The following is a 14,644-nucleotide window of genomic DNA, read 5'->3' as shown; positions in this document are numbered from 1 at the left end:
ATCATCTGAAAAGTAAAGAAAACTATCCCTTTCACAACAGCACCAAAAATAATAAAATATATAGGAATAAATTTAAACAAGGAAGTGAAAGATTTGTACAACAAAAAATACAAGAAATCAAAGAAACAAATGGAAAGACATCCCATGTTCATGGACAGGAGGAATTAATATCGTGAAAATGTCCATCATTGCCCAAAACAATCTATAGCTCGTGCAATCCTTATAGAAATTACAATGTCATTTTCACTGAAAAAGAAAAAATATATAATGTATATATTCTATTATAAGATATATATATATGTTATATATACATTATATATATGTATTACACACATATATATACATATATATATACACATATATATACACATATATATATATAACCTATATATTCTATTCACTGAAATAGAAAAAATAAGCCTAAAATTAGTATGGAACCACAAAAGACCCTGAATAGTCAAGGCAATCTTGTGAAAAAAAAACAACAAAGCTGGAGGCACCATACTCCCTGATTTCAAACTATATTACAAACTGTAGTAATTAAAACAGCATGGTATTGGCATAAAAACAGACACACAGATCAACAGAACAGAATAAAGCCCAGAAATAAACCCACACACAAATGGTCAATTAATTTATAATAAAGGAGCCAAGAATTCACAATGGGGAAAGGACAGTCTATGGTCTCTTCAATAAATGGTGTTGGGAGGGGCACCTGGGTGGCTTAGCTGATTAAGCATCCAACTCGATTTCGGCTCAGGTCACAATCTCATGGTTTGTGGGATGGAGCGCCATGTGGGGACTCTGTGCTGACAGTGTGGAATCTGCTTGTGATTCTTTCTCCCTCTCTCTCTGCCCCTCTCCCATTCACGTTCTCTCTCAAAATAAAAATAGTAATTTGAAAATGGTGTTGGAAAAACTGGGACAGCCATATGCAAAAAAATAAATAAATAAAACTGGACCAGTATCTTATACCATATACACAAATTAACTCAAATTAGACTAAAGGTCTAACCTTAAGACCAGAAACCATAAAACTCCTAGAGGAAAATATGCGTGATAAACTCCTTGACATAGGTCTTGGCAATGAGTTTTTGAAGCAGACACCAAAAGCAAAAGCAATAAAAGCAAAAACAAACAAGTGGGACTACATCAAACTAAAAAGCTTCTGCAGAGCAAATAAAACTGTCAACAAAATGAAGACAACCTGCAGTAAGGGAGAAGATTTTTGTAAAGCATAAATTGGAAGCGGTTAATATCCAAAAGATATAAGAACACGGTCACTCAAACACAAACAAAACCAAACATTCCAATTAAAAAATGAGAACTAAACAGCCATTTGCCCAAAGTGGACATCAAAATGGTCAAAAGACACATGGAAAAGATGCTAAATAGCACTAATCATCAGGGAAATGCAGAAACAACAAGATACTGCCTCACACATATTACAATAGCTACCACTGAGAAGACAAGAAATGACAGATGCTGGTAGGGATGTAGTGAAAAGAGAACCCTTCTACATTATTGGTGGGAACATAAACTGGCCCAACCACTACAAAAAGTAGCACGGAAGTTCCTCAAAAAATTTTAAAAGATCTATCATTCAGCCAATGATTCCACTTCTGGGTGTATACCCAAAGAAAACGAAAACAGGATTTTGATGAGATATATGAATTCCCATTTTAATCATAACACTATTCACAATGGCCAAGATCTGAAAAGAACTCAAATGTCCGTGGCCAGATAAAAGGATAAAAAAGATATGGTACATATACACAATGGAATATTATTCAGCCACAAGAAAGGAAGATATCTTCCCTTTTTTGACAACATGGATGGACCTTCAGCACATTACACTGAAATCTAAAAAAGTTAACTCTATAAAAGACAAAGTAAAATGATAGTTACCAGGGAATGGGTGGGGGTGGGGGGAGAAGGGAGATAAGAGTGATGGTGTTTAAGGGTACAACTCGTAATGAATAGTAAATAGGTCATGGAGACCTAATTCACAACATAATGGACACTGACAATAATATTGTATTATAATTATGTGATAAGTATCACTACACTGGCAATCATACATATGAAAATATATAAATGTACCAAAATAACATGCTTTATACCTTAAACTTACACAAAGTTACTCAGCAACTTTATTCAATTAAAAGAAACTATTACAAAGAGCAACAAATGACCTGCTGAACTGCATATTTTAATGCTTATATGCATAATTTGTAATCATTCAATTATTTATCATTTGCAGTAACTTTTTAAGATTTGTATGAATCTTAAATTTAAGGTTTGTATAGACGTTTTTTCATAGCAACTTTTTAATTGCCAGCAATGGAAATTGCATAAGCAATGGAAAAGTAGTAACTGGGGAATGTAGGCATAGAAGCAGGGAGTGTAGGAATAGCAGGACACAGAAAGTTACAAAGCAAAAACAGACCAGAATTTATACAGACATATTATCTCTCCTTCTGTCACTTTTTAAATGGCTGAGGCAAGAAAACTAGAGAAATTACTTGCCACAACGCAGTACGCAACTTCATAAAACAAGTTCATCTGAACTACTGGATTTAAACCACCACCACCAAAAGTACACCTGGTTAAGCTTTCAAATTCACATCTCTTAATGTTAAAAAGGCCTCCAACAGCAGCATTAGGTGACATCTGGAAAAGAATTATCTAATGAGACTGGGAGTGGGGGGTGAGGAGGAGAAACAAAGAAAAAAGAGAAGGGAGGGAAGGGGAGAAAGATATAGAATGAAAGAGAGGGAGGGAAAGGAAGGAAAGAATAAGGGAGAGAAAGAGAAAAGAAACAAACTACATACAGGAAGATGTTCATTGCAGTTATTTATAAAGTAAAAAAAAACCTAGGACATGAACTAAATGACAAGAATATGGCTAAACTATGGAAGAATCACTCAATAAAACTGGAATCAGCTGTTTTAAAAGTATAAACACTACATATTAACAATGCTAGGGTAGGAAATATGAAGAGGACTTTAACTTTTCATTTCAAAGCCTTCTGGGAAGTTTTCCTTCTTGTAACTATGTGCAGGAATTTAATACTTTAAGAAAATAAGTTAATGTTTTTCTTCCTTTTTTTTAAGTTTGTTTATTCATTTTGAGACAGAAAGTGCAAGTGGGGAAGGGGCAGAGAGAGAGGAGAGTGAGAATCCCAAGCAGGGGCTCGAACTCACAAACCATGAGATCATGACCTGAGGTGAAGTCAGACGCTGAACCGACTGAGCCACCAGGGCACCCCACTAAGGTGTTTTTTTCCTAAAAAGTAATGACCATGTCTTACATAAAGAACTATTAAAACAAATTATAGGGGTTCCTGGGTGGCTCAGGCAGTTAAGTGTCTGACTTCAGCTCCAGTCATGATCTTCCGGTTCATGAGTTTGAGCCCCACATTGGGCTCTGTGCTGAAAGCTCAGAACCTGGAGCCTGCTTGAGATTCTGTGTCTTCCTCTCTCTCTTCCCCTCCCCCTCTCATACTCTGTCTCTCTCAAAAATAAACATTAAAAATTAAAAAAAAAAAAAAAAAAAGCAAATTATAGTATATTCCCAGAACATAATACTACGGAACCACTGGAAAAAAAAAAAAAACACAGGAAACTACTTAAGAATATACTCCTATGAGAGGATATGTAGCACGTCTGTTACCTGTAATATCAGTTACAGTAAAAATGAATAAAATTATCCTATGTTAAAAAATTACAGTCAGCTCTTGAACTAACAAGGGTTAGAAGCACCAACCCCACACAGTCAAAAATCTGTGTATAACTTTTGACTCCTGAAAATATCTTTGTTTCTTCTTCTTTTTTTTTTTTTTTTTAAAGTAGGCTCCTTGCACAGGAAAAGCCCAATGTGGGGCTTGAACTCATGACCCTGAGTTCAAGACCTGACCTGAGTCGGACACTTAACTGAATGAGCCACCCACGGATGTGACAAACAGTGAGATCATGACCTGAGCAGAAACAGTCATTTAGCACACATTTTGTATGTTATATATGATTACATACTGTATTCTTACAATAAAGCTAGATAAAAGAAAATGTTGAGAGTTATTAGGAAAATACATCCAAAATGCTGTAAAATAACCATGTATAAATGGACCCATGCAATTTAAACCAGGGTTGTTCAAGGGTCAACTGTACACACCTAAATAAACATAATACATGTATATTTTTATATACATACAATTATGTGTTTATGTACAGGGATCAAGAAGGGGCTAGGAAGACTCACTTTTAGTTTGTATTTCTATACTGTTCGAATTTTATTACAAATATGTATTATTTTTAATTAAAAACAAAAACTGTGTCCAATTAACTAGTCAAAACTAAAAATAGCATGGGCATTATAACTACACAGCATGCATTGGACAATGGAATACTACACAGCAATAAAAAGGAGCTACAGATATTTGCAACAATATGGATAAATCTCAAGAACATCTTGAGTAGTAAAAACAAGTCTTGTTCAAGAGTACTCATTTTAAAATTCCATTTATATGAAGTTCCATAATAGGCAAAACTAATATATAGTAAATTAAAAAAATCAGAATAGTGATTGTTTGTATGGATAGATGGCAGTATGGGGAGGAGAATGAGGAAACTTTCCAGAATGAGGGTAATGTTCTTCATTTTAATAGGGAATTGAGTTACAAAGATGTATGCATTTGTCAAAGTTATCAAAGAGTACACTTCAAGATCTGTATATAAATTATATCAACTTTTTTAAAATTACAAATACTGAACTCTTATGATATGCATGATAAGTATTTAGGGGTAAATTCACTGACATTTGCAATTTACTTTGAAATAAATCAAAGGATAGTGGCACGTACACTAAAATGTTAACAGCAGAACCTAAGTGATGGGTATATATGGGTGTGTCATGTGATAAATGTACACACTACAATAGTATTTGTTCAGTTCATCAATACAGATGGTTAAATTATGGCATATCCACTGAAATACTATGCAGCCTTAAAAAAAAAGACAACATTTTTATGATTATACAGAATGACATCCAAGTATGATACTAATTATATAAGAAGCAGAAAGAATAATACATAAACATATTTGCTTGTATGTTGGTAAAATAGCTCAAGAATCACTGAGTACCAGATTTCAAGTGAATTTCATTATTTCATACACATATACAATAGTAAATATGACCCCAAGTTAAAAATAAACTTTTACCAATTTGAGGTTATTATTTGTAGACTAACAAGGATTTTTCCACTGAGAAGAGGTAATGGGAGTAAGTAAGTAAGTCTGGTAGGGGAGGGCTTATACCATCCACTCATTTCTCTCATTCTCTAGTTTCTGGGGCTAAGGAAGCAGGAGGAAGACAAAAAATTCCTAGAAACCATTTAGCTCACGCCTGAATTAGTCATTCTTGATGTCAGACACCAAACACTGGAATATCTTATTTTCTGTTTTGCTAATAATACTATCCCTGTCTCTTGATTTATGCATATAGAATAATTTTATTTGAAAACATTATAAGCCCAAGATAAGAAAGTGCTAAAACATATAGAAAATGCTAAATCCATTTTAACTAGTCAGTGTTCACATGGAAAAGCCAAGTTGCTATGCAGCAGTGAAATGTGGTGATGAGTCAACTCAACAAATGTTAAAGGGATGAAGAAGGCAATGAAAAATATTTTAGCCAATAATTAATTATAGAAAAACTCTTCTACCAGCTGTAAAATTCATTAGACTAGAATTACCATATATTAATTATTTTCCGGGCAGCTCCATGGAGGCCAGCAGCTTGCACATAACAGTATTCAAAAATGCTTTGAGTAAATGTCATTAATACTCTTCACTGTCCTTTCCCCCTAAAAAAAAAATCACTTAAGCTTTACATAATCTGAAGATGCTATGAAGTAAAAATAAAGAGAAAGAGACCCAGGGATTAGTAACTTTTCAAACTGCTCATATATCTGCTGCTCTGAAATAAAATTCTAAAGTATGGTAGATTCTTTTTTTTAAGTTTGTTTATTATTTTGAGACAGAGAGTGAGAGAATGAGAATAAGCGGGGGAGGGGCACAGAGAGAGGGAGGGAGATAATCCCAAGGAGGCTCTGCACTGTCAGCACAGAGCCCGAATCGGGGCTTGAACTGACAAACCGTGAGATCACGACCTCTAAGCGGGAACATTAATCAACTGAGAAAGCCCAGGTGCCCCTAAAGTATGGCAGATTTTATAGTTTACACTCCTTTCTGCTTAGGTTATGGTTATATAAACTACAAATATCAACCAGTGCATTTAAACATACCACACACAAGGTATTATACTGGGTGTTGTACACAACAGGAAGACATTTAAAATTTAAGACTTGGAGTCTACTTTCAAGAACCTGAGATTCTAATAATGAAGCTAAAATAAGTAAGGATTACTAAACAAGTGTGCAAGTGATGACTGTCACAATCGACACAAACTAGTTCTAGGCGGAGAATCATGTCACGCCTTCCAAATGGATGGATCTTATAAATAACTTTCTGGAAGAACTAGAATCACCCTTGACCTTTGATTTCAACTTATATATAAGTGAAACAGAGAAAGGCAGTATATCATAATCTACAAGGGTCTGATCAAAATGTCTTGTTTCAAATCCTGTCTCCATCATTTATTAGCTATGAATGAAGCATATTACTTAATCTTCCTAAGACTCAATCTCCTCATATTTAAAACTGTGATAACAGAATCTAGCTCACATTCAATGAATACACAATGATTAGCATAAGATAAGTGCTCAATGTTACATTCTAAAAGTTGGGAAAAGGGGACAGTATAAACAATGTGATGATACAGAATCACAATGAAAGTTCAGCCTTGCTGAAATTAAGACTCACACACAAAAAATAGGAAGATACAAACTGGAAAGGTAAGCAGATTACTGTATATGTTTGAAAGCCAAGTCTAAATGTACGCAACTCATTTAGGAGTGCTAAAGATTTTGATCGGACAAGAAGATATAAACAAGGTTGGGCATCCAGGATGGAACTAGAGGGGAGAAAAAACCCAAAAGTTTAGGTAAGGAGTGTGAGGCCCCCTACTGAGCAATGTCATTATTAAGAATTATTAAAAGAAAGAGACAGGGGCACCTTCAGCTCAGGTCATGATCTCACGGTTCGTGAGTTCGAGCCCTGCACTGGGCTCTGTGCTGACAACTCAGAGCCTGGAGCCTGCTTTGGATTCTGCGTCTTCCTCTCTCTCTGCCCCTCTCCCATGTGCACTCTGTCTCGCTCTGTTTCTCAAAAATGAATAAACGTTGAAAAAAAAAAACAGGAAAGAAATGATTAACTGATGCAGGAAAGGAATGAAGTAAGGAAAAACCAAAAAATAAAATTCCAAGCCTGGAAAATCTGAGGAAATGAAATGGAAATCAGTGAATTCAGAGAACATTTATTCTCAGAAATGTAATTTGAAGTTCATGGGAGAACCAGGTGGATATTTAGCTAGCAACTGGAATAAGAGGTTAAGGCTTTGAAGAGTGATCAAGTCTAAAGGTACATATGTGAAAAAGTAATGCAGAAACTAGAGGTTCTCTTGGAAAAGCTCTGAAATTCAATGCAAATGTGTATGTAGCATATGCAATATCCTAAGGAAGGAAGTCTTTAATCAAACTTTCAAAGACTCTACAACACACACACACACACACACACACACACACACACACACGGTTTTTAAGAACCACTGGCACAGATTATAATAGAAACCATCCATGGAAATGAATGTGCAAGAGAGGACAGGAGTAGAAACAGTTGAGGGAAAAAAGGCATGGAAACAGAACTTGAAAAAATACAATTAAAAGGCAAGAAAAAGAACTAAAAAGGGTAGGGCTGATTTGCGAAGAAAGAGAAGCAATGCATTAGGGATTCAAGATATGTGATGTTAAAAAGGCAGCATTAACATTGTTAAATGTTATACATATAGGACAAAGAATATAAAATTTATATAAAAATCTCTACACTTAATTAGCATAAATTGGTAACACTGAAATATGCAATTTGGTTTGAATATAAACAGAAAGAAACTACATGACAAGGGATTAAGAAGTAAATAGTTGGGGCAAAGGAATGAAAAAATAAAGACTACTATTTCAAGATTTACTAGTAAAAGGAAAAGAAAGCTAAAGCTAGTATAAAAGTAACTAGAAGTATGATTTTATTTTTTTTGTTTTCACTGCTACTGTTGCTGAGTTTTTCTTCCTTAAAGACCAGGAAAGTGAGTTTCTATGCCCAAAAGTGTCTGTAAAAAGAGAAAGATCAAAGGAGGGAAACAGGAATAAAGTTCAGGAGTAAAAAGACCACCTTTCAGTTCTTCCTGTAAAACAGGAACAAAAATAATTTTAACGTGGTGAGAAAGGTATAGTTAACAAGTGTGAGTGAAGGGAGAAAGACTACAAAAGTTCCCGAAGAGGTTTCTTTCTTACACTGTAAAGCACTGATAACCATGACACTTTAGAACTTTATTCCTTTATAATTGCAGCTAGTATTATGAAAATGTAACAGTAAAAAGTGCATACAGTTACAAGAAAGAATACATGGTATTGTGTAGTAGTAAATTAAGAACATGGCTCTACAATCAAAAAAGTCTGAGTTTAAATTACTGTTTAGTCACATGCTATAGCTAGCTGTGTGACTCTGGACAAGTACCTTAACTTCCTGCTTCAGTGCCCCAGTGGCATCACTTGCAAAATGGAGGTAACAGTGCTTACCTCATAGAACTTGGAAGTAATACAAAACCTTTCAACAATGTATGCAAATACAGGTGGGTAGCGCCAGCAGCAGTGGTAGTGATAATAGTAACAGTAACAAGTAATGTAACCTATTTGTGTTTAATCAAGTAGTATTTAAGGAAGGTCGAAGGGGTAAACTCTTAAAAATGTGTTTCAATTCTTTCAACTACAGAAGAAGTATAATTCTACCTATTATACCAGTAAGGAAAGAGGAGGTTCATTTGCTTAGATTACTCACTAAGTGGCAGAACTGAGATGTGAACACCAGTCCACGTGGATCAAAGCTTGGCTTCTTTCCACTACACATTACCTCCACAGCACTACACAGCAGCAGGAGGACAAAACGAGGCATTGTGTTCTTTACTATTAAGGTCACAAAATAAGGGTACATCATTAAGTCTATCTGCCTTTCCATTTTTTGAAAAATTAAGGAGTTTATTTTTACTTGATTTTAAGGCTTCCCTCCAGCTAAAAAAAAGTCCATAATTTTATTAAATTACCACACTTGGTGATGTGTAAACTCATAAAAACGTCTTAGAACACAGCAGAAAATCTTTTCTGTTTAGAAAACAAAAACAGAAAAACCGAACATCAAAAAAAAAAAAAAAAAAAAAAAAAGCTTAAAATTTTTTCCAGGACTTCAAATTAGCAAAAAGAAATGAATGTTAAACACCAACATCTAATTTCATTTTATTATTAGCAAGCATGACTAAGCAAATGTTTTGAGAATATAGTATCAATCTTAAGTATTTTAAGATGCCAATTTTAACACCTACATTTTCAATAATTTATGTGAAAAACCCACAAAACTCAAAACCCTGACATATCTACAGACCTTACAATCATATTAAATGCAGATCTGCCAACTTTCATTTCATGCCAAAACAGTGCAACCAGGCTGGATTTCGTGTTTGCTTTTATGTCAATCTGAAAACTCTCTGGCTTCTAAAACCCTTCACTGGCTTCCCACTATCCTTCAATTAACATCCAAAATCCTTAACATGACTCAACAAAGTCTTGAATGTTCCTGCTTCTCTCTCTGAGCTATCCACTGCTATTCTTCCCTTTGGTTTTTTTAATTTTTTCCAACTTGTTTCAATTTCCCCAAGACACTTTTTTTCTTCCATTTTTGGGCTTTCATACAATCTGTTTTTCAAAACCTAGGATGCTTTCACAGTTCTCCATCATTCCCATCTTTTTAGCCTAGCAAACTGCTCTTCATCCTTGCAGGCTAAGATCAAATGTTACCATATCAGCAAAGCCTTTCCTGACCTCCCAGACATATATTTTGACAGCATTCTGGACTTAGTAACACTCACTGGCCTTGTAATTACTTGTTCAACACGTCTTCCCTGCTAAGTGGTAAACAATACAAAGATAGTCCTCTCCGCTCATTTCCCACTATCCCCAATATCTAACACACCGCTCAGTACAAAGTAGATTAAGTACTCAATGTTTGCTGAATTAACATACTCAAAATGCAGAGGAAGTCCAAAACCATGAGATGCTTTACTAGCATGAGTAGCTAGATAGTTCCATACAAGTTCTGAGTTACATCTTACCCTTGGTCCTTCAAATGTTCTCCTTCAAACAGGTGCTATTTGGCAATTATAGTTTTAAAGTAAAACAAAAAAATCCTTTCAGATAACAAATACACCTTAAAGTTTCACAAAACCAAGGTTAGAAACCACAAATCTTAAATAATTGGAATTAGCTTTCAAAGTTACCAAGAATTCATCTGAAATGCAATTAAAGGGACAGGAACTTGGATAAGGGCTCAATTTTACCACAGCAGTGTACATTATGAAAGGACCAATTCCAATTCCTACCAGGGTTTAGGCTGTACTCTAGCTGGCAGTGCCTTATTTATTCTACCAGTAATGACTGCAGTGCTACAGTCATCTGAGTAAGCTATATGATACCTGAAACATGCTTTATTAAAACTGAATAAAAATCATAAGCATACACATGAAGTAACTATAAATAACCTTCTTTTAGATTATGGCATAAAATATAAAGATACTGGATCACCATATTGTATACCTAAAGCTAATGTAACATTATGTGTAAACTATATTCAAAAAAGTTTTTTTAAAAAGGAATGCTATTTCAACTTAAAACATTTTAAGTTTTCTGTTCACCTAGTACTTATTGAACACTAATTACAAGCCAGGCAGTGTTCAAAGATTAATACATATTCATTATTTCCCCCATACAGATGAGGAAACAGGAGGCACTGAGTTAAGTAATTTACCCAATTTTAAACAGCTGGCAAAGTGCCAGAGACGATATTCAAAGCCAGCCATTCTGGTTCCAAAGTTTGTCCTCTCAACTACTACACTACACTGTTGCATATTTTCTCTCCATTTGCTGAAATAAGGGATCTAGAGCACCCCACTTCAATGAAGCTGTTTTGCTAAGGCTACCAATGACTTCTACCGTTCCAAACTTAAGGGCCACTTATCTGCCTTCATCCTTTTCGGCCATTCTGTAACATCCCATCAAGTTGACAACTCACCTCTTTTGTTTCTTTAGTAACATAAATCTCAACCTTCTACCTCAGACCTTGGCCCTCCTTTCTTCCCTATCAACACATTCTTAATTAGGAAATCTCCCACAACTCCATAGTTTCAAATACTATCTGCATGACTCCAAATTTCTCTAGTGTTCACCTGAGTTCTAGATTCATAACCCAACAACTTATTTGACATCTAACTCAGATGTATAACAAACACTTTATATTTACTGATCAAAACCAACTATCTTTCCTCCTCCCCTCAATGTGTTCTCCCAGCCTTCTCTATCATCACCCATCCAGTTGCTAACTTCTTAGTCATCATCCTTGCTTTCCCTTTCCCTCATCTCCCACATCCAATCAATATCAGCAAGTTCTATCAGATCCACTTATAAAACATGTTTTGTTGTTTCCACTACCACTCTAATACAAACTACTCACATTTCTGCCTACAATGCCCTCAGAACAGTCTCCTCACATTAATGCCTGCCCCCTTAATCTCCACAAAGCAGGCAGCATTAAAACAAGAACAGGCCTGGGTGGCTCAGTCCGTTAAGCATCCGACTTCGGCTCAGGTCATGATCTCACAGTTTGTGAGTTCAAGCCCCACGTCGGGCTCTGTGCTAACAGCTCAGAGCCTGGAGCCTGCTTCGGATTCTGTATCTCCCTCTCTCTCTCAAGAATAAAATAAATTAAAATTAAATTAAAATTAAAAAAAAAAAAACAAGATCAAATGAGGGGCACATGGGTTGCTCAGTTGGTTAAGCATCTGACTTCAGCTCAGGTCATGATCTCGTGGCTCAGGTCAGGATCCTGTCGGGCTCTGTGCTGACAGTTCTGAGCCTGGAGGCTGCTTCAGATTCTGTGTCTCCCTGTCTACCCTCCCTCCCTTGCTCACGCTCTCTCTCTCTCTCTCAAAAATAAACAAACATATTTAAAAAAAAAAAAAAAGAGTTCAAACCAGTCCCTGCCTGCTTTAAATTATCTAAGGTCTTCTCATTATAAATGAAATCCTAGCTCTTGACCATGGCCTAGAAAATCCTACATAATTTGCCCTGCCAACTTCTCCAATTTCGTGTCCTTCCATTCTCTCCCACCCCCATCACAAGGTTCCTTGCAGTCACATTGCCTTCTTTGTCTTCCTGGAACACACTGTGATCATATCTGCTAAAGGGCCTTTGCACCTGCTGTTCCTTCTGCAAGGAAAAGTCTTTCTCCAGACTCTGACACAGATGGTTTTCTCCTAAGTGTTGTTCAAACGCTAACTCCTGTGAGAAGTCTTCTTATCACCCTTTTATATGATCCTATGTTATTACAACCGCCATTCCTATTTTTATCTGAAGTTATCTTATTTAATACTCCTTTATTATTGCCTTGTCAACTTCGGAATTTAAAAGCTCTATCACCAAAGCCTCCCAGAGTACATAGCAGACACTGGATAAACTCATTAAATGAGTGGACTTTCCATATTTTAAGTTGTTTACTGTAAATCAACCAATCTTGATAAAGCACCTGGATCAAGATATATTTTGTATGTATTACTGTAAAGACAAATCCTTAAAACATTTTTTCAATCTAAAACATTCCGGCACCCTGAAGACACAAACCTACACACACACACACACACACACACACACACAATCCATCTACAGCAACCCACTTAAAACTGCTAAATATTCCATATGGATAGATAACATTTTCTTCCTCCTCTCCAACTTAACAAACGTGTAGGTGGGAAAAGGGAATCTTACTGGGTACCTTAGCACCTGTTACATCTTCAATCAGTTAGAAGAGGTGCGGATGAGCCAGATAGCACATGGGAAACGTGGCCTTTCTTTCAGGGACTGTATTTATGTAAAACGTGAGTGGCCTGCACTACAACTGCCCTAATCCCTAATAAGGGCCATTTCACTCCACTTAAAGAAACAAGGTATATTGTTTCTGTGGGCAAGACGTTATGATTGGATTCATTAAACGAAAGGAAACCGATTTGGGGGCCCTCGTCCAATGTGTGTGCGGTATGGGGTCGATCTACACATAACGGGAAAACAAGAGAAGATACCAGTTCAAGGACCAACTCGGTGATAAGATAAAGATCAGCTCAGGCTCTCCTAAACCTGGGAGCGACGGTGGAAAAGAAGGAGAAAACAAAAAAACCCTGGGACCTCCGTTCACCGCTTCGGCCTCCATCACAGGCACTTGGGGGAAACTGCACAGATCTATGTGTCCGCCTATCTCCCACTTCCATCCCTGCAAGGAGATAGCCCCCGGATACTCACATGGGCTCGAGAGTCTTGCTGAGCCAGGACTTGAGTGCCTCGAAGTTTTCAATGATCATTTTAGAAACCATCCACAGCGGCCCCGAGGCCCGTCACACTCCTCCGCCCGCCCAGGTCTCGGCCGCTACAGCCGCCGCTGCCCCCGCCCCCTCCTCCGCGCGCCGCCCGCGTGGGCCGCGGTGGGAGGCGCCGGTGGCAGGTTCCCGCGAGCCCGGATCGGCGAACAGCTCTGCGGGTACCGTCGCAGGCCGCGAATCCACGGGGTGCCAGGAGCTCCCCGTCCCCGGACCCCGGCCCGGGCTAAGGCAGCAACGGTTTGCCCGAGCCCTCCCCTTTCCCTCCACCCAAGCAAATCTTCTTGGACCGGGAGGTCGACACGCGCCTAGATCCGAGCTTTCTCTCAGCCTCGGAACCAGGTGGTGTTGGCAACGGAGAACAGGCAAAAGTGAAGAAAGCGAAGACGAAGGGCAGCTCAATGGGAACGATTCGGGGGGTCTTCCCGGCTCCCAGCACCCCCAAGAAGATGGCTGCCGATAAATCTCGCGAGAATTGATGAAGTCTCGCGGTGACTCCCGGAGCCTGCTGGGAAGAGACGTAAGCTAGGCGGAGAGCGCGCTGGGCGAGTGCGGTACTTTGATATTTTGCGTATTTGCCTCGTTTGAGGCCTTTGTGCCTTTTTACGCTTTGGTCCGCTTATGGAATAAAGACTTTATTTTTATGCGCGGAGGGAAAGGCCTCTGACTTCAGAAACAGCGGGAGCCCCACTCGTCCTGTGTATAGACGGCTGTGGCGCATCAGCCGGAACGAACCTGCGGACTGGAGCGCTCCTTGAGAGCGTCTACACGTTGTGCGAGGACGCACGGCGGCCAGTGGGTTCCAGGTGTGCTGTACTGCCTCCTCCGTTTATCTCAGTGTCCTGCAATACCGTATAGTGTGTGCTGTGGTGTGGACAAGGTTAGGAAGCACAGGCTGGTATAATCTAACCCAGTGAAACTTCCAGAGGATTAGTGTTTTGTCCAGAATTACTCAACTTGATGGTAGGACAGTAATGATCTAGGAATGCCCCAAAAGAAAGGTGAG

At 37.8% G+C, this 14,644-nt stretch overlaps 1 protein-coding gene across 15 annotated transcripts in view; it reads right to left on the bottom strand.

Annotated features, from left to right (window-relative positions):
• The window catches only part of RBM26 (RNA binding motif protein 26), an 85,961-nt gene extending 71,860 nt beyond the window's left edge, over positions 1-14,101 (bottom strand). For 9 of the 15 annotated variants that reach the window (XM_053895431.1, XM_053895489.1, XM_053895453.1 and 6 more), the window contains exon 1: positions 13,565-14,101. In XM_053895431.1, the coding sequence (XP_053751406.1) occupies positions 13,565-13,635 (71 nt within the window). In that variant the 5' untranslated portion in view covers positions 13,636-14,101. The remainder of the gene's footprint in view (positions 1-13,564) is intronic. The other 6 variants (XM_019444104.2, XM_019444112.2, XM_019444105.2 and 3 more) reach the window with 1 other exon arrangement.
• Between the last annotated feature and the right edge of the window lie 543 nt (positions 14,102-14,644).

The sequence above is a fragment of the Panthera pardus genome, unplaced genomic scaffold (genome assembly GCF_024362965.1).
Source record: "Panthera pardus isolate Hobbes unplaced genomic scaffold, ASM2436296v1 HiC_scaffold_1, whole genome shotgun sequence".
NCBI lineage: Eukaryota > Metazoa > Chordata > Mammalia > Carnivora > Felidae > Panthera > Panthera pardus.
This window is presented reverse-complemented; position numbering and strand designations above follow the sequence as displayed.